The sequence below is a fragment of the Labrus mixtus genome, chromosome 14 (genome assembly GCF_963584025.1).
Source record: "Labrus mixtus chromosome 14, fLabMix1.1, whole genome shotgun sequence".
NCBI lineage: Eukaryota > Metazoa > Chordata > Actinopteri > Labriformes > Labridae > Labrus > Labrus mixtus.
The window spans coordinates 19516060-19541628 of NC_083625.1; the positions used below are offsets into that span (position 1 = coordinate 19516060).

General features: G+C 40.6%; 1 protein-coding gene across 1 annotated transcript in view; it reads right to left on the reverse strand.

Moving 5' to 3' along the window:
• si:dkey-175m17.7 (uncharacterized) overlaps positions 1-25146 on the reverse strand; it is a 35515-nt gene extending 10369 nt beyond the window's left edge. Inside the window, exons 1-5 of the mRNA XM_061056317.1 lie at positions 24854-25146; positions 7647-9745; positions 6912-7214; positions 5290-5552; positions 4168-4187 (exon numbers count right to left, since the gene is read on the reverse strand). Of these exons, the coding sequence (XP_060912300.1) occupies positions 4168-4187; positions 5290-5552; positions 6912-7214; positions 7647-9729 (2669 nt within the window). The 5' untranslated portion in view covers positions 9730-9745; positions 24854-25146. The remainder of the gene's footprint in view (positions 1-4167; positions 4188-5289; positions 5553-6911; positions 7215-7646; positions 9746-24853) is intronic.
• Positions 25147-25569: the final 423 nt, after the last annotated feature.

The following is a 25569-nucleotide window of genomic DNA, read 5'->3' on the forward strand; positions in this document are numbered from 1 at the left end:
TTTATCTGCTGCTGCAGCTGCTGCTAAACAGACATGGAAGAAATGGAAGAGAAAGTACAGGTGTGAACTGAGGTTGTTACTCACACAGAGCAGTAAGTATATCGTTTCTTGTAGAAGGAGGCAAATGAATCCAGCTCTGAATAGTTAGCATTGGCTGTTTCACAGTTAAATTTCTCTTTCTAAAAGGTACGGGATAAAACCTTTGTGTCACGGACATTTGAACAGCATTATTGTTGTCATGTATTCACTTTGTCGATCTAGTTTCAACAACAGATGCATTTGACTTTAGACTAAATGTTTTTGTCCAATGAATGAAATATTTCTGTCTGGTAGATTGTTGATTGTGTATCTTTATGAAAATAAAGCAGTGTTATATGACTGGGCTAAACTCAAATGAACATTTCCCGACTGAAACATGCAGGCTACAGGTTGTGTGTGTACATTTGTACAGATTTGTGTCATGGAAATGTTAATTTACATGTTAGAATTCATTGACAGAAGCACATTATAACACTGTACAACCGATCTGGATGTACACAGCGGTGCTTAGAGCTGAATACTGATGTCAGCATGCTAACATGTGCACAGCGGTGATGATAGCACTTTGATGTTAAGCCAGTATTTACTGTTATAGTTATAATTAGTGTTAGCATGCTAACATTAGCAAATTAGTTAAAAAAAAAAAAAAAAGAGCTAAAGGCTAATAGGGATGTCAATAGTTTCGCAGGTAAAATCTGTAGGTGACACCAGACAGTAGATCAGAAGAATTAAGTTTTTGAACTCAACCTCTTTGGATCATGAATGTCTTTACAAAAATGTTTTTCCAACCCATCCACAAGTTGTCAAGATTATTGAATGAAAAATAAAAGTCAACCTCATGATGTTGCAACAGGAATAGACAGGAAGTCATCTTGGACTGTAGGATTATACTCTAATGTTGTAAATCTCTCCAATGGTTGAGGCATTTCAGTCAGGAGTCAACCAACAAACAACCATTGGCATCCCTATAGAGCCGTGTCGTTAGTGTTGTTTACATTTCTTTAAATGATTTAGGAGTTGTATTGAAGTTATGATTTGAACCTTAAAGCAGACATTAGTAAGCTGCACATGTATTCCCTGTAGCATATACACATGCACTTTTTCAATAGTTACAGGATTCATGTTTAAACTGTTTTGTCACTTCAGGACAAAGTGTAGATTGGGTTTTAAAATGTCCCATATTTGCTGTTTATATGTCATATACTGTGTTTAACTTACACCAAGTATTAAACTCTAAACAAGGACAATTCTGCCGAATTACCAATTGAAAGAAAAAGCAACTCCACTGCTTTATTGAACCACAGTGAGTAATCAGATGGTCTTTTGAACAAATGCTTCTGCTACATTTTGCCTCATTTCTATCAGCTTCTAGAGCAAGACCTACAGGAGCAGCTCAAGGTCCCACACAGTTTACTCTGAGATTAAAAACACTGCAGAGGAAGCACAATAAAGTCTGGATTGAATTGAAAACAATGTAAGCACGGCTACTGAATTCAAGCCCACTTTGTATCAGTCACCCATAGCGATATATCACCCCTTTGCGTCAGCTTTAGACGTACAAAACAAAAGTCTTTGTGATATAGCAGCATTGTATTAGTCACAGTGCGTGAAAGGTAAAAACTTTGTCTAGATACAAAGTACAGTTACTACAATATGAAAATACTGGATTCACTTAAGAGAAACAATCCATTATGAAAAGGAAGAGGACAGCAGGAGAGCATCACAGGTTAGATTACATGAGTTTTTTGGGTCTCTGGAGGAGGCGAGGCGGCAGGGTGAAACAGCACAGCTTTACAACGAGAATCATACCTGAAGAGTTCTTACCCCCCAATAGAAAGGAAGGAGGTGATCTGCTTTTTTTTCATCATTCCTATGAATCCTACAGTTCAATATTTGGTACAGGGGATAACACAATGTTTAAAAATGAGCAATAAAATTCAAACAGGAATAACTCAGGTCCCACAAATAAGCAATGCACACATATACAATGTCCTCTTCATTAATACAGTTCTTCTCAAGTGTAAAACACAGGCAGAAGATTTTTTTAAACACACTCACAGAGACACTGGCCCTTCAGTTTATAGGAGTTCAAGAGAAAATGTTCCGTTTCTTTCGATGTGTCTCTCAAGTACAAACGACTTGAGTCGGCACTGACTCAACTGCACAGCAGATCGGCACAGTGTGGAGTTAAAGAGAACCTTTAACAGCCAGTTTGCATATAAAGTCTGTATAAAAATCAAGGAGCAATAACAACAGGCCCTCTTCAAAGGTTAATTCTACACCTACTGTGACCGGAGCTGGAGAGGCTGGAGGAGTGAACAGCATGTTTGCTTCTCCAGCTGAAATGAAGGCGAGGAACAGGAGTACGGTATGTTGACCCTGTGAGGTCTGATAACAGTGAAACTGTATGCGATGTACAGCACAGCTGAATATTCCTATTATCACTGCACCGTTGGAAGATGTCATTCTGCCCATGTGGGCTTTCATACAAAACAAAGCTCCATGTAAAAAAAAAAAAAAAAAAAAAAAATCTGCATATACACAGTTTCTACAGTAGTATCTGTGCATCCTAACACGATGAAGAAGTCTGATTGTAGAAAAATATATAACCTTTATCAAAGTCACTCAGCCAGAAAATTAACCCAGAGAGCAAAATTCAAAATCATTTAACTTTATATGGCACCAAGGGAGGATCAAACGACACAAGGCTAAACTGAAGGCATTTCGGTTGTAGAAACAGGTTTTTTTTTTAAATCAGGACTCAAAATGTGGAAAGGGGCAATTTTGACACGAAACATAAAAAAAAAAAGAAAATACTAACAAAGCTTGTCATCTCTAGCTCAGATTTATTCAGCTACATGTACTCTGAATTTGTTCGGATTTGAGTGGGCATATACAGTACCTCCCCTCTTCACTGTGTGCTGAATCTCTGCACTAGTAACACGCCCTCTCAGACTGCACAACCATATATTTGAAAAAAACAAAAATAACACAAATGTGTCCCCCCCCCTTACAACACTCTTGCATACAGTAACTGAATCTTTCTTTACAAATATGTCATTTTTAGCTGTTGCTAACTCATGCATATTTAAACAGTATGTTACAAAATGTGCAAAAAAAAGGTCTCCATCTGACACATAACAAAACATCAGTTCTCCATAAATCATTGATTCTTTCCCACACAGTGAATTCACTGATATATAAGGAACAGAAAGGTTGGATGCACTGAAAATCCTGCAAGCCAAAGCAAGATCACACATTGTTTTACAGACACAAATACGAGAGCTTGTTGTCTCACAACAAAGATCACACTCTGCTCTGACTTTGCACACATCAGAACTGATTTATGAGCCTCTAGTGCAGAAAGAAGTCTAGCAATATTCATATTGTAGGTATCTTTTGAATGCTTTAAATGAGGTGTTTGCACATCCAACTGTTTCATGAACTATAGCCTTGAAAAGAGAGAAGAGAAAAGAGCACACTTGACAAAGGTCCAGAGGGACCAAAACATTGTGTTTTTTTTAATCTAATAACTAGTGATGCTAAGCAAGTGTAATGCACAGGATTTTCTCTCTTCAAGTATCTCCCTCACCCTAGTGATGACCTTCAGATGTAACTTATTGTGTACTAAGTGGAGAGTTCACAGTGAATCATGTGTCCTTTTCTAATCGAACAAAAGCCTTCATTTGAAAACGAATGCATAGTCATGAGGGCCACAGTTCAGGAGTTTAGTAAAGACAATAAGGCAAAAGAACGGTTAGGGGTAAAGACCTTGAATTATTCACTTTAACATCATCATCTCTGAAAAACGGTTGTTTTCCAACTCCTTCAAAAAGTATCAAAATGATTAAATATAAAGTTTGCCAAGTCAAATTGGGCCAAATTGGGCCTTGGTTCACAGGCCATTTTGATATCATGGGGAACAACATCATTCTTTCATGAGAGGTAAAACATAAACAAAATCAAAGCTTTTAGTTTGACACAATGTCTACACCCAAAAAAATGAAGAGTAGTTTGTCTCTGTGTTTCCAGAAAGGGTTAAACAGGATGTGAAATGTAACGGTGTCATCTCTAATCAATCAAACCATCATGTGCCCTTTAAATGTCAGGACGTTTCTGTCTGTGCACCTGTACAGGACTGATACATGCTAAACACCAAACAAGAACAAGATTATTACACAAAATTGCATAAAAAAATCATCAATTTTCTTTCTGAATTAGGCAGAAAATAAATGATGCACAGTTGGAGAAGGTCTGTTGTTTTGCTTCCCCCAATCCTCTGGTTGAATACTGTTAATCATAGTGTGCATAAAAACAATCTCTGACGGTATTGATGAGTTATTGTTTCAGTTTTGCAGTAAAAATCTGAATCAGAGCCTCAACCTGCAGTTTGAAAAAAATAGACGGAAGTTTTTGTACTGTGAGTGCCTAACTCATAAAAAGGTGCACAGAATGATCAAACCTTTTCTTGGTCCATTTAAAGGATTGCTTCCCTGAAATAAACCCAGCTGTTTGTCACTTTTGTAAAACCAGGGTAAATGCTACTCAATTTATGCTACCAACAACTAGGTCCATGCTTCTCTATTGCACAGCTTCAAACACACACACACACACACACACACACACACACACACACACACACACACACACACACACACACACACACACACACACATGATAATAGTAACCCAAACAGTAACTGAGGTCTGTGTGACAAATTCTTCACATCTTAACAGATTTATGGTATTTAAAGTGCATTGTTATAACCTGTGTGTTTGCTACATATGGCAGGAACTTGAGAGAGTTGTTGTAGATAAAGTAGAACATTAACAGTGATCCGCTCGCTGTTTGCGTTCCTGTGCTGCATGCATCGATGTAATGTCTGTGTGCTGCTGTGAATGTAAACAACACGGACCAAAAGGATGAGGCATTACAAAAAAAAGAAATGGTATACAGTATATGAGAGTGATGTTAGGTCTATTCAAAATATTGGCACATTATCTTATAAACAGTTTACTGGATGAAGCTCTTGTTGTCTAAGAGTTACTACTTATACTAACGACACATCCAGTCTTTGTCTCGTATTTCACAGTATTAAAAGTGCACTAATTGCCAAACCAGTTTTCCAGTTGTGAGATTTCTCATCATGTCTGTCTTCGGAAAATGTGCTACACTTCTTAATGCCACTTAAACCTTGTGTGTCTCGATCTGTGGTACAACCTGCATGCACCTGATTGCTGACCTCTCTCACACCTGCGTCTCGACGCCATTAAGTTTAGGCATCAGGATCCGAGGAGTCACGCCCGAGTTGAGGTCCCTCTCGAACTCCAAGAGCTGGCCCATGAAGTTGAGATTGGGGGACACCACTGGGCGCCGGCTTCGCACGTATTTGTAGGCATCTGTCATTGTCATGAGGGTGTGCTTCATAAGGTAGGCGATGACGATGGTTGCAGAACGGGACACGCCGGCCTGGCAGTGCACCAGCACTCCCTGTCCACTCTGATATGCCTCCTCTGTGGACGACAACAACAAACTGATGAGCTCAAAGTTTAACTTGCTTATTTGAATACAATGGAGTTTTTATTAGTGCAAACTGTTTTAAATAAATAGATCCACAGATCCATACACAGATCCACAAATGGATCCACAGATCTACAAATGTGTACATAGTAGATCTGCACACTGATCTGCAAATGCATCTACATATTTTCAAATGCATACACACGCCTGCAAATATGTTAACCCTTTTTATAATGACAATCAGATTTATTAAGAGCTAAAAAGTATCATACATTTTGCTCTAAGATCTTAAAGACATCTGTTTCACATAATTGTAGATCTCTGTACGCATTTGTGGATTCATTCACGTATTTACAGTTTTGAACCATTAGTGTTTCCTGTTTAACATTAAACCTCATTTGCCATCTTTTATTATACTTATAAAACAATCAGTCCACCAGCCAGTCAATAAACCTTTCTGAAAGTGAAGTTCTTAAAGTGCAGTATGGGCGGCATGAGCAGTGTCTAAAAACATAATTAAAGGCAGTAACACCACAGTGAGTGCGACAGCTTTGAAAGAAAAAAAAACAATTGGTGTCAAGAGCTAGTCAGGCAGGGGCGCAGATGACCTAGCGGTTAGGTTGCACCCCATGTGGGGAGGCTGTGGTCCTTCAGGCGGCGACCCGGGTTCGGGTCCGGCCCCAGGGCTCTTTTCTCTGGGCCACTCTCTCGCCCCTATTTCAACTCTATCCACTGTGCTATCAAATAAAGGCAAAGAGCCCCCCCAAAAAAATCTTTAAAAAACCCCAAAAACTATGGGTGCACATGCCCCATGTATGGAGGCTGTAGTCCTTCAGGTGGGTGGCCAGGGTTCGAATCCCACCTGTGGCTCCTTTCCTGCATGTCATTCCCCACTCTCTCTCTCCCTGATTTCCGACTCTATCCACTGTCCTATCTCTCCATTAAAGGCACAAAAAGCCCAAACTAATCATTTGGTTATCTTTCCATGAATAGATTATGCACCCTGTTGTGCAACTTCTGGCTCTGAAAAACAAGACGGCAATATCCAAATTGTTGAACTTAAAGCAAACCATTGACTGACAACAGCATGGCTGTGTCCAGTTCTGCTAGTTCAAGCTTTTACCCCCATATATGGGCAGAGACATTCTGGATTAATAACTGTACCGAGCACACAGAAAATGATCTACCATTCAATAAATTCCTGGTGAGAAGGCAAACAGGGCAAGCACCGAGTTGTCACAGTAACAGACGATTACTGGTATCTGTGACTTTATCTCAGTTATGCATTACAACAGAATATCATATGCTCACACACACACAAGTACAACAATATATCAGAGGGAGAGCCTCACCAATGAACTCAAAAACCTCCTCAAAGTACTGTCGAAGGTTTTGCTTGCTGTTGTCAGTGGCAGGCAGCCGTTTGTAGCGAAGTCCAGAGTTGACGTGATAGAGGGGCAGGTGAGTAGTCACATTAACCACGTAGCCGATGTTGAGGCGCATCAGCAGGTCCAGGTCCTGGGCGTCCCTCTCGTTCCCCAGAAACAGGAAGGGTAGGATGGCACTAACCACGGCGTTCTCTGCGTCGGGAGTCATCAAACTCTCGTCAGACAGAGAAGCTGGCAACGACGAGGAGAGCGGCAGAGACAAGTGCACTGAAAGTAGACGGAACCAACAGAAAGAGTTTAGAGGCATCGTTTTTAGCGTGTGAAGAACAAAAAAAAGTACAAAATCACAATTTAAGAACATGCGAAGGAGTCACAAAAACAAACAGAATCCATTATCTGAGAGCTAATAGGCAGTATTTATTCTCTATGAAAGATGCACTGTGTATATCTTTAGAATTAAAATGCAATAACTTGCTGAGATCCAAAAAGGCTAATGTGTGTGCAACAGTTAAATCCACAACCAAATGATTTAACACATAGAGGGCTACGAGGTCAGAGTCACGACAGCTTAATGCCAAACTCTAACAAGTTACTCTCCATAAAAGAAACCTCACGCAAGGATTCTTTTTTGATGTACAACCTTAGTACATAACAGGTCGTAAAATATTGTTTAATCCCCGTGATTGAAAACATCCTTACTTCTGCTGTTCTCCTCATCTTGCTCTCTGTTCAAGGAGTTGAGGGCCAGGTGAAGAGACTGAGCCGTTGGCAGCGAGTGTCCTCCCTCCCTGTCTCTCTGCCAAGGTTTCGGTTTGATGAGTGTGCTTGGGGCTGATGGTGGAGGCGAAAAGGACACAGGTGAAGGCGGGGAGGCAGAGCGAGGAGAGGGGGAACGTGGATATGCTGCATCGCCGTCTTGCTCGTGACTGTCCCCCATTCCTAAATCTTCAGCTTTATTCAAGAGCCGCTTGAGCGAGTTTCTGCCTTCGTCGTACCCTGATCCTGACCTGCGATTCACAAAGTCGAGGGCGGCCATTTTTCCCTGCTGAAGGCGCCGTCTGCCAGCGTGGTCGATTAGCTGAGACTGCGGATATTCCTGGAGGTTTTGACAGTCCAGCAGGACGAGGCCTGCTCCGTTGCTGCCATTTTGTGCCTGGCTGGAGCAGGTCTTCCCAACGCCGACTCCCATTCCAGCACAGTGATTCTTCTGGGCTTTAGAGTGGGTCATCTTCTTGGCCAGCTCTTCAGGCCAGATAGTACGCACGCTATAGTCATCATCATCAGCTTGGAACATACCCATTCGTTGAGCTCCTCCGACGCCTCTTCCTGGGGGCTTGCCTCGCCGAGGGTTGAACGTCACCACGATGGGGTCGCTGCTGCAATAGCTGCAGGTGGAGCTGCCTGTCTGAGAGGCTTTGGGGTTGCAGCCCGTGACACAGCTCTGAATGGCACGGAGAGGGGCTGAAGAGGACAACGGGGTACAGGGTAGACATCCTCCAACCAGTTTTTTGCGTAGGATAGCAGGACTCTCGAAGTTTCTGGCCTCACCAGAGCAGGAGGCACAACGGAGAGGTTTGAAGAGGCCTGCTCGGCAGTCAGACACCGTGCTGTTAGAAGAAGACGTGTTGGAGGTGGAGGCGTTGGAGAGACACCCCCCGAGATTTCTAAGGCCCATTTCTTTGCCTCCTCTTTTCACTGCTCCGACATTGTGACCACAGGAAAATGAGGTGGAAGAGCTTCCTCCACCTCCCTGACAGCTAGCCGAGTGACCCTTATACCCTCTGCATCTTACCAGCCGCCAGCAGCCACAACTGAAAGGATGGGTGCAGTCGATAGTGCAAGTATGGTCAGGGCTGGGGAAGCCTCCAGCGTGGGAGGAGCAGGGGGAAATGGGTAGACCATGCAGGATGTGAGGGCGGTGATCCCTCCTGTGGGACAGGTGGGGGTGGCCGAGTTGCTGGAATGAGACAGGGACATGGGCAGGTTGGGAGGGAGGGGATGAGGGATAGTTGGAGTTTAGGATGGCGGCATGGGGCACAGGGACGGAGTTTTGGTGATAGGGCAGAGTGTGACTGTTATGGCTTTGATGGGCAGTTCCCAGTTTGGAATTTTTCTTGTGACCTTGAGAGTGAAACTCCTGGTCGCCCCTGTTGAGGAAACTAGCGTTTTCTTTTTCTTTTTCACTCCTGAATCTGTGAGCCTGAGCTGGGACAAACTGTAGGACTCCTCCAGGGGTAGACGGAAGCAGACTATGGTTACTTCGCTGTGCCTTGTGTTCTGCTCCACCTGGCTTACCAGCAGTTCTCTCACACTGCCCTTGATCCCAGTGTGAAGTGACGCATTTCCCTCTGTTACCCTTTACTGTTCCACTGCGCCCTAACGAGTTGCTATATCCTCCTCCCCGTCCACCTTTGTCCACTGTCACCCTGATATCAATAGTATGTGTGTGGGAGGGCAGCCGTGGGCCAAGAGTTACTGTGCCATTGCTGTGGCAGTGGCTAGGGTTATGTCTGACACCGGCTGGGACTGCAGGCTGGTCGCCCTTGAATTTCTGCACGCGAGTTGATCTGCGCTTGCATTCCAGAGTCAGAGCTTTACATGAGGGCGAGTAGAAATGGGACTGAGAGGGGTGGAGGTGAGGAGGGTGGGCCACTTGTCCATTGGTAGAGGCTGATAGTTGAGAGGCGTGCTGAGGGATGCTCTGCGGGGAGGACTCACACAGGACTAAGTTTTTAGGGCGCTGAATGACCACTATGCGCTCATCAAGAGGGAGGGGAGGCATCTGGGTTTATGCAACGCTGCGTAATGAAGAGGGAGAGAGAAAGAGACACACAGAAAGAGAGCAGTCAGACTAGTTGCTATAATCACACAAACACTGGAAATGTGGGCCACCCTTTACATTTCATCAGTTTAGACACAAATAGAACAGGCTGATGCCAAATAATGAACATGGCCTTGCAGCTATGAAATATTAAGATGATACTGTGCATAAATTGGAGCACATTTCAATTTAATTGAATAATTAATTAAAGTACTACAAAACTAAATACAAAAAAAATTGTTAAATTATGAAATGTAAAGTTAAACCCCAAATTCTCACCAAAAATGACAACACATATTTACAACAAACACACAAAGGTTTTTATGTTTTGCATATTCAGGTAAGTCATCTCAAGGTGTCTTGTATACCAAAACATATCAGGAACAAATACACCAAAGATTTTGCAGCTAAGTTTGGACCACAAACACGTCACAACTTTTCATTTTCATCTCTGCTGCAAACCAAAGACAAATTCTCATTAAGGGTACATCATGTTTTATTAATGGATACCACTGTAACATCAGAGAAATCCATGTAAACATGCACATCAAACATCTTCTGTTATCTGATTATACCAGGCTCCCTGCTGGGCATTTAATGCTCATCAATATCTGTTGTAGTTGGATGTTCTGATTTTTTTCTGTTTCATAGTGATACCCCTCCTGATAGGTTATACAAATTCTGAATCCAATCTGATCTCTAGTACAAGGGTGTGCACCTGTTTGCTGTCTGCAGCATCTAATCCGAGCTAATCCTAATGGCAGCATGGCTTCTTAAAAGCTCTGTCACAAAAGTTGAATCAAATGAGCTGCATCAACCTTCATCCCTCTCACGAGTCTTCAGTCTTGATGCAGTGCTGCACAATTAAAATGGTCATATAGGCTTGCAATGAAAACTGGCAATGCAAGTTTAGCCATAATCATATTTTTTTTAACTACAAGCCAATTCATGTGAATGTTTATTTGCTCTGTTATTTCACATAAAATCTAAACCAAGAAATGAACTAAAAGCTCCCTGGGCTCTCTCTCCGTGTAATACTAGAGAGCCATGAGATTTTTTGTGGAATGAAACACTTCCTGCTCCCAGCCATGTTCACTCTGCCTCTTGAATAAATTACATCAACCGAATCCTTTGGGCCAATTAGAGACGAGCATTTGTCCAGGCCATGGTATAAACAGAAGGTCACCACGTGCACAACACCATAACTCAGCTTTAGAGAGAGCTTTCTCACCATGACACAGCAAAAAGAGAGTATCACACTGTACTTCATGAATATGCACTTTGAATATAAATAGATATAGAAGCTTTTTTTATATTGTATCTATAAATTGCTTTTATGATTTATGATTAACAGGACGGTGCAGTGACTACAGGAGGACATTGTATTTTTACATTTATTCGGTACATTCATTATAAAGCTGCTCTAAAACTTTAAGATGAAAATCATCGTGGTTAAAGGAAAAATCCTCCCTCTCTTACATACACTGCTAAATACAATCAATCTGACGTTTACGTCACCTAGGAGGTGTTGGGTTGATGAAATACTTTAATTTGTTTTTACCACACAAGCAGCATGGCTCTAGGGAAAGCTAAGAGGTCAAACAGAGGGATTTTAGCAATACAGGGGGACATTAAGCTGAAAAACACCGCTGAGCCTTAAGTTGAGGGGTTTGCTTAAGTTAACACTAGATGCAGTTGCCCATTCTGCTGAATAATGCAGAAATTTAATGCAGACAGTTTCCTTGTTTGACTGTTATTATCTCTAGCTTTATTTTCAATAGATTTCTCCCCTTGTGGTTGTAAGTAGTTGGCATTAAACTGATGAGGCACTTGCATTCGTTTTCTTTGGGTTTTACCTAATTACTAAAATTACAAGGTAAAAAAACTGCATATTTTTAACGAGGCAACATGTCGGTCAACTTTTGGTAAGATTTTATGTGAGTTTAATGGTGTTTTATGTTGTTTGAACCTCTAACCAAAGGTACGTTTCTGTCACTATGTGATATACAATACAATAAAAAACATTTTTTTCCAAATGAAATGGTCAGTTTGCTATAAACGTATTTTTTTTTAAATGCACAAACCCTGTTGACATGTTTATCTGCCCAGGTTATGAGAGATATGTTGTTTCTGCTGCGACTCCAAACATGTCTTGAGATTACACAGTAAATTATTTTTTAACTTTCTATAAAGTAGTAGGCCCAGTGCAAATGACTGACCTCATAGTTGACAGTCTCCATTGTATTTGGATGGATGAAGGAATTTCAGTAACAGATATCTCAAAACCCAGACAAATAAAGCACAGAATATCTGAATAACTATAGATTAGATTTGGATTATCATTGTTTTAAAATGAAAACGTAGGTTGAAGAGTACAAAGCTAAATGCTTGAATCCAGCCAACAACCTAGTGTGTAATTACATTAATCTGTACATATAGCTGTTTAAATTAGTTTGGTCAATTTCTAGTTTGACCTTTAACTATTTTTTCTAATATTCATAGAAAATCTCTCCGGGGGGGGGGGGGGGGGGGGGGGGGGGGGGGGGAAGACCATAAAGGTTAAAAGGGGGACTGGGAGGAACAGCTACAGAGGACAACACTATCTGACAGAAACAGAGTGGGTATAAAGAGAAAATACAGGGGGACAGATTATAATGTGACACCATGAAGGACAGAGCGCAGGAGAGGAAGGAACACGTCAGAATAATGTTGGGATGCCTTCACTCCCAACACAACACAGATACCAACCCATCGAGAGAGCAAACCCCGCTCCAGTGTCCCCATGCTTAAATCCAGAGTCTGGTGATGGTATCGTCATCTTTTTTTTTTTTTTTTTTCCTTTTTCAGCCTTGCCTGTGGTGGAGGGGGTGGGGGGTTACATTGACCCAGTTTATCATGGTGGAAGTCACTATCACTCTGATCACTTTTCTCTCACACACTGCAAACTACAGGCTGGCGAGTGGCCTCTTCACTCACTCAGTCAAAGCTTCAGCAGACAGTGAGGGCCGCAGAGAGATGGAAAACACTACATTATAGTACAGCAGTGATGCCTCTTAAATATTCACAGATGCATGTAGAAAGTATAGATACACATGTACAATACACAACAAAACAGACTGCAGTGACTGTAGTTATTTCTAGAAACATTACGTCACATTGGCCAATTTTGTCTGACAATAAATGTTCTGAGCTGGCAAAACACATTTTTTTTCCATCAACACAAATCAGAGTTGGGAAGATTTAAAAGAAAAGGATAAGCATTTATTATTACATAGTATTATCTGCTTTTTCGTTTCTTGAGCGCCCATTTTATAATGAGTTTCAGCAAAATAAGGAATTTAATTAGTAATTTCACGTTGAACTGAAGGGTTTGAGTCCTTTTTCCACCACATCTGTTTTTGCCGGACGTTTACTTGTTATTTTTGACAGAAAAAGCCAAATGCAGTAGTGTATTCAAATCTCTGTGCCTTTTTCAATCTGGACCTGAGGGCTTAACGCTGCCTGAGGACCATTACCGACAGGATCCACCTTTCAAAAATAAAGCTGTAAAATATTGTGAGCAAAGCTGATCAAGCAGTTAACTGAAATTGTGTTCAGTGTTTATGTGAAATCGCTTCAGTAGTCGGTGAAAGGCTGATGAAAGCTGCTCTGTCAACACTGAACATGCTGAGTGCTGTCATGTGTCTGATTGTCATTCTAAAGCGAGCCGACTCAATCTGCTTCACATGGATGTTACAGACAAAAAACTGCATAGATTGGTTTGATGCTTGGCAAATGAGGAAGATGTTGCTCGCATGAGCAGAGAAACAGACTTGTTCTTTTAATTTGTGATTTGACAGTTTTCCATTATTGGCCCCTTCTTAATAGCTCCAATTGACAGACCTGAGAATTGCAGTGGCAGCTTTTCCGACAGCTCTGAAATAAACACAACAGAGAGTAGAGCAGAGCGGAGCAGAGGGACAAGAAGGACTGACTCATTACTGACTGGCAAGAACATAAAAAATACATAGGACAAAGACAATCTGTAATGTATAACAGCCCCTCCAGGAAGTTGCGATGTTGCAATTCAGCAGATTGACGCATATTCAATCAAGCCCTTAACTTTATTTTTACGGCCTTGCAATTTTGGCCAATCTCTGCAACTTTTCTGCAAATTGGCACAGCCACCCTGTTTATCCCACAGGCATCAGCATGTATGTCACCAAATTTACTTCTTTGAGATTCCAAGTAATGATCCCCCTAGGTCTGCAATGGTCTATCAACGTCAGAGGGTATGGTATACTGTGCCTGTAATATCCCTGAAACGCTGCATGCTAGAGACTAAATTTAAAATGTGAATCAGACAGCTGTGCCAGTCTAATAAACCTTGAACAGTACTATCCTCATGGACACTCTGGTTATTAATCCATGTTTAAAAACTGTTAGCTGTCCACTTGGCCACTTCCTCGTGCCTTGTGTTGGATCTATTGGCCAATCAGAGACTGTGTTCCAAAATTTCGATTAACCAGAGGCTTTGTTGAGTCATTGCTGATCTCATACAGTGTTTGTACAGTGAGATAGTAACCCACTAGCTCTAACAAATTGTTTTATATCAGCGCAACACCCCAAAATACAAGTAGAACCAGATCAATCTAATAAATGATGTATAGATAATTATTTGCACACAGTTTTTAAACATTGAAATGAGGATGCGCAATGTGAAATTAGTGTTCCATGGTGACCTACTACTGACCAGAAGTGATGTAAAAAGACGGACAGCTAGCTCAGCCAATAGATGTCCTTTAGTGGAGCAAGTCACTCACAATTATTTTGTTCCAAAAAAACAACAAAAAAAGGCCCTCCAAAAATCGCAACTTGCATCGCACCCTTTTTCATAAACCTGTCCCACATTAGGTATTTTAGGCTGCAGCAATCAAACGAAAGACCTGTGAAAATCCTGAGGGACTGATATGCACTGTGTAAATGTATCATACTGTAGGCTATAGCCAGGCTTAAATTGAGCCCCATAATACACTCCTAAACCTATGTGTTTAGGTGTTGACATATTTATGTAGCAAGTGAAAGACTGGGAGAATTTCTACTCATTTCTGTGTGAGAGATTGCATAATACATCTACTAAGCAAATATTTCTTCAAAAGCCGACAGTAAAGAGTGAAGAAGTAATGAGCTGCTTGCAGAAGAGCCACAGAGTATCCTATATGAAATCTTTGACAGAGTTAGCTACTTATGCTTGTCTGAATAAACAAATGTCACAGGAAGGATCAAGGAGTGAAGAGGCTAAATGTATGTGCATGATTAGTATTTAAGGCTAACGTATGCTAAGCTGTACAAACACGTTAGCTGCTTCAGACTTCAGACGCATAAAAGTGTGACGAGTTGAACTAAGAACTCACATAGATCAAAAGAAAAGAGAAAAAAAAAAAGATGAAGGCGAGCTAGTTAGAGCTGCAGGAGACTACGTGGGAGATGATGACGCCCTCTCCCAAGCTCTGCCACCCCACCAGCAGAATTAAGATAACAGCTTTACAGTCACAGGTATAAGAGGAGAGCATGCTAATGTGTTCCAGATGCTTTAACTCTTTCCCAATTACCTGAGCAAACCTGCAGCATCATGAACCGTTACAATATGTTGCAAAGCATCTCTGAACTGTGTAATATTTGGTAAAACTAAATTCTTTATTCTACGGGTGATATTGGAAAATTATATTCACAATAGATTTTTCTACATTGTTCAACCTAGATTGCTGGAAATATAATTTTGATCATGCTGCCAGTGCAATACTACACTTATGAACGAGACTGTGATGGTTGCCTAGAAACACCAGAGTTAATTAGTTAAAAGAGGAGGTTAACATTGTTTTTAATTATTTAAGGTTCAATCCTTTTATATTGAAAGTAAGTAATGCTTAAAATGCTATGAACACCAGAATGCAGCAGTCTTGAGTTAAAACCAGTGTCTCTTTGATGCTCTTCTGTTGACACTGCATGTCCAGGACCATTTTGCCTACGTTAGCTAAATTTACAGGAGCTAAGCTAATTTATGCTAGGGTTCCTTCATTGATCACAGTTTACTGGGTTTTTCAATGGTAACCAAATTATAAGCAGAAGTTACCTCCTCTCAATGGACGTGGTATGTTAAACCAGTAAAAACACTAATAAAGCTTTTAAAATATCATCTCCAACACTCTTAAACAGACAGGACATCAGGAGGAGTTGCAAATCGAGCCGAAGCTAAAGTCGTCTCAGGCGGTTTACTAGTTGGAGCTTAGCTTGTTTTGGGTTATTACTTCAGTTTGTTCAAGATATTTTAGCAGAAGCCTATAGTCCAATTAAGTCTCATTCTCTAAAAGAAAGGACCAAGTAATTAAAACCAATCGAGCAGGTTTCAGGTTATACATTTGTGTCTCTGCAACCATCAGTGTCACATGAGAGGGCTGCTAGCTGAGCTGACGCTAACATTATGCTAAGTTTTTTAATCAACAATCATCTTTGTAGGATGAGTTGCCCTTCACTTTGGTTCTTCAGTTGTTTTTTCTGTTATACCGCAGACACTAGTTTTCTTCACAAGCAGGTCAACCAATGATCAACAGTGGGGAATTGTCCTAACATGTGTAAAAAAATGAACAATTTACTGTATATTGTAGCTCTTTCTGCTCTGTCATAGGCTGTTTGGTCTTATGATTAAAAAATGCCCAAAGTTTGTCAATGTTTTTCACTTACATTTAATTAATAGTACTAAGCCAAGATGTTGTATTTTCTATCCTTGATTCACTTTAATTCACTATTGCAATATTGCAATTTTAAGGTTTATATACAAAATAAACATATTAATTTTCTTTTCACAAGAGAACAGGAATGGGCCTCACATACAGGGCAGGATGACAGCCCTTGATTTAAAGAAGAGATGAGGCCATAAAGAAGTGAAGTCTCTAGGCAGCATGGTGTATGCTGCGTCTCCAGCCGCAGAGTTGATGCAGTGAGCATTTTTGGGAACAAATTATTGAGGGGGCTGGTGTTTTTGGGAGCAGATGGCTGTCTGGTGGTGCAAGATTGATGGCGTGCTCTCTGCTCCCCTCCTTCATCCCAGCTTTCTGCAGCTCTTTCATCAAAAGGCCCCTGACTGACAGCCAAACACCCACGCATCAAGAGTGGACAAGAGAAAAGCCAATAATGTGAGCATGTGCTGACCAATTACTGCTTCTTAATAATGCCCGGGGTTCAATAATCTCTTCCTCTGCTGCATGAATAAGATTCTTTTTTCTCCCCACAGTAAAAAAAAGCTTCTCAAGATAGTGGATGGCAGTAAAATTAGTCATCTGAGTCACTTTGTTTCCAGAGGCTGATGAGCAGGCCGTTTCTGTCAGAGGACAATCCACAGCTCCACGTTTATGCTCGTGTGAAGCTCTGAGCTGGCACAAAATGACAGGAGGCAGTACACTTCTCTCTTTATATGGTTGTCCTCACACATAACCAAACTGACAGAGCTATGGGCGCTGTGCAGGAAGGAGAAGAAAACTCCAGGATGTTCACAGAAATACACCGTTCAGCATGGGGGGGCCACACAGTTGTGTTAGAGGTTTTTACATCCACACACAGATGCTGGAGGTTTGCTGTGGAGCTGCTGATGTGACAGAAAATCAATGAACATGTTTACTAGATGGCTAAATAAATGTCGGACCACATTGTCACAACAGTGCTGTCCTTTTGGTGTTTACACAAGCTACAACAACTTGATATTCAAGGAACAGTTTTTTGGGGCTATCTGTTTACTTGCTCTCATTCCAAAGTACATCGAAGATCAATTTCAGTTTGCAGCAGGACTATTTCTAAGCACAGCGCAGTGACTTTCCCAAAAATCATGCTAAAACAAAACCTTTTACAGTTCAAGGTGGGACTTTTACACCTCTGCTACATCTCACCAATGAATCATTCAATGTAAAAGGTAACGTTGGGGAAGTCATTAAGCCACTGCAACATCAGAGGTAGTAACAGAGGCGTAACAGAGGTGAGACAACTTTTAAAACTAAAGACATAGAATAGAATAGAATAGAATTACTTTATTGATCCCAAACTGGGAAATTGTGGCGTTACAGCAGCAGGTTATCCAAACACACAATATGAGTAAAAAAGCACAATGTTAGCAAATCTAAACACAATATAATATTAAATACAAAGTAAATAAGCACTAAACATATCAAAACTAAGAATGTCAATATATACAACCAGGATTTAACTAAGCATTACTAGTCTTAAATTAAATATGGAAGATTAAATGTAAATGTGCAAAAACAGAGTCATAAATGTATAGTATTGACATAAGTTAAAGTGCATAGGGTGTTATTTTGTTTTCTGCTAGCTTAAGGATAGAAGGTAGTCTCTCTTTTTTATAACCTGTGGACATAGCCTGGGTAGTTTTCACCCCTGCTTTCAGTCTTCAGTTGAAGCTAAGCTAACAGTTTACTAGCTAGCTGTAGCTTGAACTTAAAAATGAGAGAGCCATCAATCTTATACATACCAAAATGCTAAACGTCACATTTAAAATAAGATAAGAAAGGAAAACATGGCTTTGATTCTCTTTATATTCAGTTTTTATTTACACTGAATGTTTTCCCTTCCTCTGTTGTTGGTCAAATACAGAGGGTGATCATGACTTTGAGGCTTGAAGCTTGAATCACTGAACACAAATTCTTATGCTAAAATATAGCCTACTGCTAGTTAGTTTCTGTTTGTTGTGTGAAAATGCTGCTTGCTTGCAAACCAGCCAGACAAATATAGGGCTTTCACACTTCCTGAAAAACTCTTGATATTTCCAGGAGGAGCAAACAGCTGAATTTTTCGCTCAGACTTCACCCGGAGTTTCTCCTGCCAGACCACTAGTATTTTTTCTGCAGCAAGTCTGAGGGAGCTGATGTGAGAATGCAGCAGGATATTATCAGGAGAATTCACCTCGAGCCAACAGGAGGGGGAAGTGACGTGAACTGTAACTGCTGCACAGTGCATAGAGTGTCTGCACTCGACCGCTACGATCTCCGTGCACGTATTGATTGGGATGCTGCCTCCTTACATTTCATCCATGTTAGTCTGGTCTTCTGGAGTGCATTTCACACGATCAAATGACTGGCTTACACTGCAGGTTCCTCGAGCTCATTCTGAGCTTGGAAGATCTGCTTTCGGCTTCTTTGCACCATTAGCTTGGAATTTGCTACAAGGCACTTTAAAAATCAAAGCCCTGGTCTCTTATGGCCATTTTAGATCTTTAATTATGAACTCCCTTACCTCTGATTGCACATGTTTTAATTGATTTTGATTTTAATACTTCTTATTATCTGTTTGTCGGTTTTGTTATTTTTCATTGTTTATCCTGCTCGACGTCCTTGTAAATGAGGGCTATGCTCTCAATGATTTTAAATAAATAAAGACATAATAATTGAACAGCTGCATTATGTTTTCTGTTTGTCAGTATGTTGTTCTTCGCTCTTTAGTTTATAATGTGATTCAATTAAACTACATGTAGCATTGATATAACAGCAAATATTATCATTAAAGCATTGTATAGCAAACGTATAGCGGACTGTCAGTTCGTCCGCTGCTTCCTCCTGAGGTAAGACGTGTCGTAAAAAAAACGACACTTCTTACCTCAGGAGACCCCCCCCGTCTGACAGGGATAGTCTCCCGCTGCGATGTGCATATGTGGACAGCCAGGTCAGGAAAATATCTGGTGCAGTACTCCTGAAATGATCTAGCTATTTTCAGGAGTGCATATGTGAAAAATGGCTCTAGAAAACATAATTTTCTTCTCAGTCTCAAACCTGACGACTGGATTAACAATGTGGACATAAAAGGGAAACTAAATCAAAGCTGTTTCCCTCTGGTTTTCCTATGGGATTGTAAAGTCCACCATCTTAATTTAAGACTATGTTGAGTCATGAGGCAGAATTACAAGTCCTTGTGCGAGTTATGATGGAAGTTAAAGAGGTCTCAGCTGTAAGCAAATGTTGATCCAATCAATGAAACAAAGACATGCACTGGCCCGTAAGGATGTTGAAATGAGAGAACAAGATTATACATCAATCCGCATGGAAGCAGGGATTTATCAAGCTACTCAGGGTTTAAATACCCAAGCGTGATTCGGCATCCTATTTGAACAACGAATCATCAGATAACATACTCTCTAATCCATCGCTGATACATTTTGCTGACCACAAAAGCTTTCAGAGTAGCATTTAATTCAGCAACCTACACACAAACAAGGTTAGGGTCTCCTTTTACACACAGTCATTACAGCGTGCCCTGACCGCAGTGTCACAGCTTAATGTGAGACTCTTCTCTTTGACGTCCACCTGTGTTAAAATGGTAATTTTAGCTACAGCAGAATGGGTTGTAGATGAGGAAAAGCAGCCGAGGGTGAAGCACCTCATGCCTCTTGCAAATACCAAATGTATGGTAATGATCACTAAATGACTACTAAAGCATCTGGCACAGATGGCTGCTTCTAAAACAGGGGAGGGAACAAATCCACTTTTAATGAGATTCATAACCAACAACTTCTATGACATGAGCCATCCGGTTAAACTGTAAAGATGTAGTTAGCAGCACACACATAAGTTATTGTGAGAGTGTTGAGTGTTTGGAGAGACAAGTCCATGAGTTTTATCCATATACAGTTTAAATAATTCAATCGGATACACACTGAGGATCTCACATGGATGCTATCACAAAGCCTTGAAAACAAATTCAATCCTAAGATTCTTTAACAAATTCACAATTATTTTATATTTTTTTACCACCTAAGACATATTTTATATTGAAGGCTTTATGTCAGGTTGCTCTTGAATAACTCTGAAGGAAAGGTTTGAAATAATTTGAAGACGGTTGCGCGTACAAATAAAGTGAAACTTGAGTAAAACTGTCCAAGTGTGAGCGTAACACCAGATAATAAAGAACCATATAAAGTTAAGAAGAACTGGTCTTAATCCGTTGAAACAGATAAGGAGGAATGAAGTCATTATGACTCACACTCTGATCAGGCTTAACTCACACGTCTAATGACGGGAGATTAACTAGAAACAAAGACAATCACTTCCAACCTGAAATCCTGCTGCGTATAATGACTCGTTTGTGACTCAGAGGCTTTAATGAGAGTGTGTTTTGCCAACAAAGGCAAGATAATGGTACAATAATGACACACAGGGATGAGCCTGCTGTTGATTAGTAAGCAGACTTAAATCTTTCAAGCCTATATGCCTATATTACTGATCCTGTTGTTTGACTTACTTGGATCCTTATAACAACACTACACTGCATTAATCCTAAATGACTTAGAAAGACAATTACATCGTTATCTTTACAGCTAATCTGTTTTGCTAATTTAGCTTTCCACTGTAATCTGCTGTGTTTGACTGTCTCATCAGAGCTCACACCACTACAGGCTAACTGATGAAGTCAGAATAATTACATCAGCTTTATCTCTGCTGTCAGCGGGTAGAAAGTAATGGAAGAAACTGCACGGAACTGGCCAATCAGAGGGCAGTATGATGGGACGCCAAACAGATTTAACTCTAAGACGAATACCTGACTTTCATGACATAGTAAAACAAAATCCAAGAACATCCAAGACATATTTTTTTTCTGAAATTATTCATACTGACCTTTTCTGTGCTAATATTTCAATGGAAGAAGAAGTCAATGTTAATTAGTTTTGAACAAGCCCTCTATTAGCACAAGAATGTCAACTAAAGCTCAAAGAAAAAGCCTTGCCAGCACAATGAAGTGGCACATTTTAAAGTCAGAAGATGAGATGGAAGTTTTTACTTTTGGAACAAAAAAGAAAAGACTACCTAAAATAGACAACTAAGAATAGAAACTGACAGAATCAGCTTGGAGAAAGGGTTTCGTGCTTGGTTGGGATTTGAGCCCTCTGTCACACCATGATAAGAAGAACAGTAATATGCCTTGAGTATAATTTTAAATCTTTTGAAGTGTTATCTCTTTAAAAAAGATGTCATGGTAAGTGGTTGGAACTATTATCTGCCAATGTTGGAAATCCTAGATCCGAACATCAACATTATGTGGTCTGATTATGCCCACTGCACATTTCTGTCTTCCCAAACTGTGACTTCCTGACATACTGGATCTTCAAACAGACTGATGGACGTGAAAAACAGAATCATTCAGATAATTTGGCCGCAGCTTTTCAACGAATATGGTCTAATATAACACAATGAGAGTGTGATTTGAACTGAAACAGGGAATATCCACAGCTGGATGAGATATTTAATGCATAGAAACGTGTTGGATCATGAATGCTTAGGGCCACAGTACCAAACCACGTTGTTTCCTACAGGCCTTTAAACTCGAACAAAACAAAAAGAAGACCCCAACAGCAACAGCTGCTAGTGTCAGTGTGGTAACCACAGACTGCTTTTGTTCCCCCTACGTAATTCATGCTGGACCATCTTCATATCCTCAAACTAAACCCCAAGAACAGAAAGACGGTGCATCACGATAACAATAAAAACAGCAAACCTGGAGGCTGGCACAGCCTCATCTGTGTAACAGTGCCTGCAGCATCAACATTCAAAAGATGGGAAGTTAAGGAAATTATCATTAATAAAAGGAGTGATTCTAGCTCTGCTTTGGAAGAAAGTTTGAGTGTCTCTATGCATATTTTAACACTGGAGAGCCTGTAAAGCAGCTTCTTGGCCTGTTGTAAAACCATTTGCTTTGTTGCGGTACATACTGCTACCTTTTCCCATTTTTACATAGAAAAAAACAACTTGTGTTTTAAATTGTCCTTACTGATACAATTTGGGGATAGTATGTGATAAAACTATTTTTAAGATTCTCTTATATTCACAAAGATGCAATGCAACTCTTCCCTTATGCAGATGACACTTTACACATCAGATGTAGTAAAAACAAAGTTTCTACAAACCCACGTCGTTTATTTTAAAACATGAATGAAAAATAGTCCTCACTCGCTATGCAAAACCAATCATTGTAATTTCAGCTACTATGCAACAAAGAGCTGAACTTTTCTACACCCTACATTAAAAAGAAATTCCTCTACTTCTTACTCGCTGTGCCCTGTTCAAAGTACCAGAGGATATCCCAGCATGCACTGAGTAAAAAGCAGGTACAGGACAGGTCCCAGACACACATGGCTAAAACATGAACAAACATATTTCACATCTGTCAGCGGTTTCTGCTCTTTTTGGCTGGAGTTCCTGGACTGTGGGAGGAAACTGGAGCACCGGGAGAACAGAGCAGAGTATGCAAACTAGAGCTGAAATAATTAGTTGATTGACAGAAAATAAATCGGTCACTATTTTGATAAACGTTTGGTGGAGTTAATTTTCAAGCAGCAGTGTCAAACATTTTGATGTTTTAAAGAATGAAGATTTTTGATAATAAAAAAAAACAATTTAGAAAGTGTCCTTGGGGAACTATGATGGATAATGTTCTCTTTCTTGTACAGTTATATGGAGCACACTACACACAATTATAAATAAATTGTGTAATTGCCTGCAGATTGAGATTTTGACAATTGTTGCTGAACGGAGTTGAACCTCTGAGTTGTGCTATTCCATGGCCTTTATCTTCACTTTGAATAAAGTTAATATCATAACTTCAAAGTGGTGGTCATGGCTCTATATTGCTTTCATGAAACGTTCAGGTTTAGTCATTTCCTCTTCCTATACAATCCTTTAGTTTCTTTAAAGATAGATGTCACATTGAATATATGTTGAGTTCATCTGTTTAGCTGTTGTTTTAAATGGTGCTTCTGCAGCTATGTAGAAGTCAGATCTGAAGATACACTGTGTCTTTCCTGAGAGATTCAAAGTCAACTGAATTATTGTTCCACTGAAACATTACACTGCACCGGTAATGGCTGCCTATGGTTTGATACGTGGGATTAATGGAAACATTGAGTCACCTCTATAGTTTCTATACTAGAGAAACAAGAAACCCCATACGTGAACTGAAGGAGCTTCAAACTGTGAGCTGCAGAGTTTGATAATTAATCTCAGTGGGGGCGGTCACTAGGAGCCACAGGCGCCTTATTAAGATAACAAATATTGCTTAATGCAGGTGTAGTCTTTTAATTGGTTTGAATAAATCTCTTCATTGCTCAGTCTCCCTCGCAAATGCACTGCATTGACTCTTCTCCTTATGTCTTTTCACATGAACAATCATGATCACAGTTAATGTCTGGAGTTTTTCTACCTTTTAATCGAATAAACAAGCAAATACACGTTGATTTGTAAATGCAGTCATCCAAATATAGCTCTCTATAGTGAGTTACTCATGTGTGTGTGAATCTGCTCCTTCATCTCTGTAGGCACATCCTGTATACTTCCTTTTGTTCCTGCTGCATTTGTCAACATCTGAAACAGAGACTATGACTGAAATATACAATGTGCTCACACGCTGCTGCACATTTCCCCTCTGTCTCTTATCAAATCCACCACAAGCAGACATAAAACATATTGTTATTTACATTATTGTCTCTGCATTGTTGTTTATTTGGCTGTTTGCAGGCCAGTAATGGAAAATCCATCAGTTCGTGTTTACACAATCGCTAGGTGGCGCACTGCTTAATTTATCAGTATTTTAAAAAAAATGCATCTTCTTTTCTTTGAACCTTTACAAAGGTGTAGCTGATGTGGGGACATGACCTAAACCAGCAGGCCTCTGTGTACCTTTGTACCTCCGCTCATGTGCGGACATGTTTAATTAGGGCTCATTAAAACATGGCTGCAGTTCTTTCTTTATCTCTGTAAATAAAAACAGCTCATTGTGGCAATCATGCAGTTGACCTCCTTCGCACAGCGGTGAATAACACGAGGATGCTTTCGGTTTCTTTGACATGAGGCATCACTCTGACTGTATATTTAAACACACAGGGATCATAAAGACATAGAGTAAGCGATGTTTCTGTGCTGTAAGCTAACCTGACCCTCACGCAGCGCTGTGACAGCCGCTGCTCTGCACACATCCCGCTGATGAAGGGGGCTCACAGGCGACACAGGCCGACCCGGACCCGCGATGAGTAACATTAGCAGAAAAGAAAAACATCACTTACATCAAGCGTGCCAGTGCTGTGGTGTGTTCATCACTGATGCGCAGCGGAGTGAGGGCTCCTCATGTCTGTATAGTGGCCCGAGCAGAGCCGACGCGTTGGTATGATCCAGATGTGTAACACCTTCCCTGCCAGCCCGCTTCTTCATATACTTAACTATAAAAAAAAACGCTTTTCTTAAAAGGAAAGAAAGCACCCTGGTTAGAGTGTAAGACGCACAGCTCTGCCGGGCTCCAGAGACAAAGAGTTAAATAAATAAAATGTGATGCAGAGTGCTTGGCTCACTCAGCTGGCGTCACGTCTGAGCGTGTGTCACTCTGAGTTGCGGTGCGTGTGTGAGGACACACTGACGGGGAGGTGGGCTCTATTGTCTCCTCTCTGGATGACATCATCCCAGACCAATGGCGAAACACACGAGATGAAGAGCTCAGGGGCGAGCACGGAGCACGTGCGGGCTGGTGAAGGAGGAAGAACAAGTGGGGGAAGAGGAGGGGATGTTGTTGAACAAGAAAAACAAATTAGGCTACTATTTAAAGAAAAACTATAGAAATGAAAAAAGATACACTTTTTGTTATTCTTTAGAAGGCATGAATGGGGTGAAAGATCAGCTCATTGTGAAGAAGTAGGGACGTAATCTGCAGCAAGACTTTATTTACTTGACACGTTTTGATTATTTTCTTAATCTGGTTGTTCTATTTTTTTTTTTTTTACATTTATGT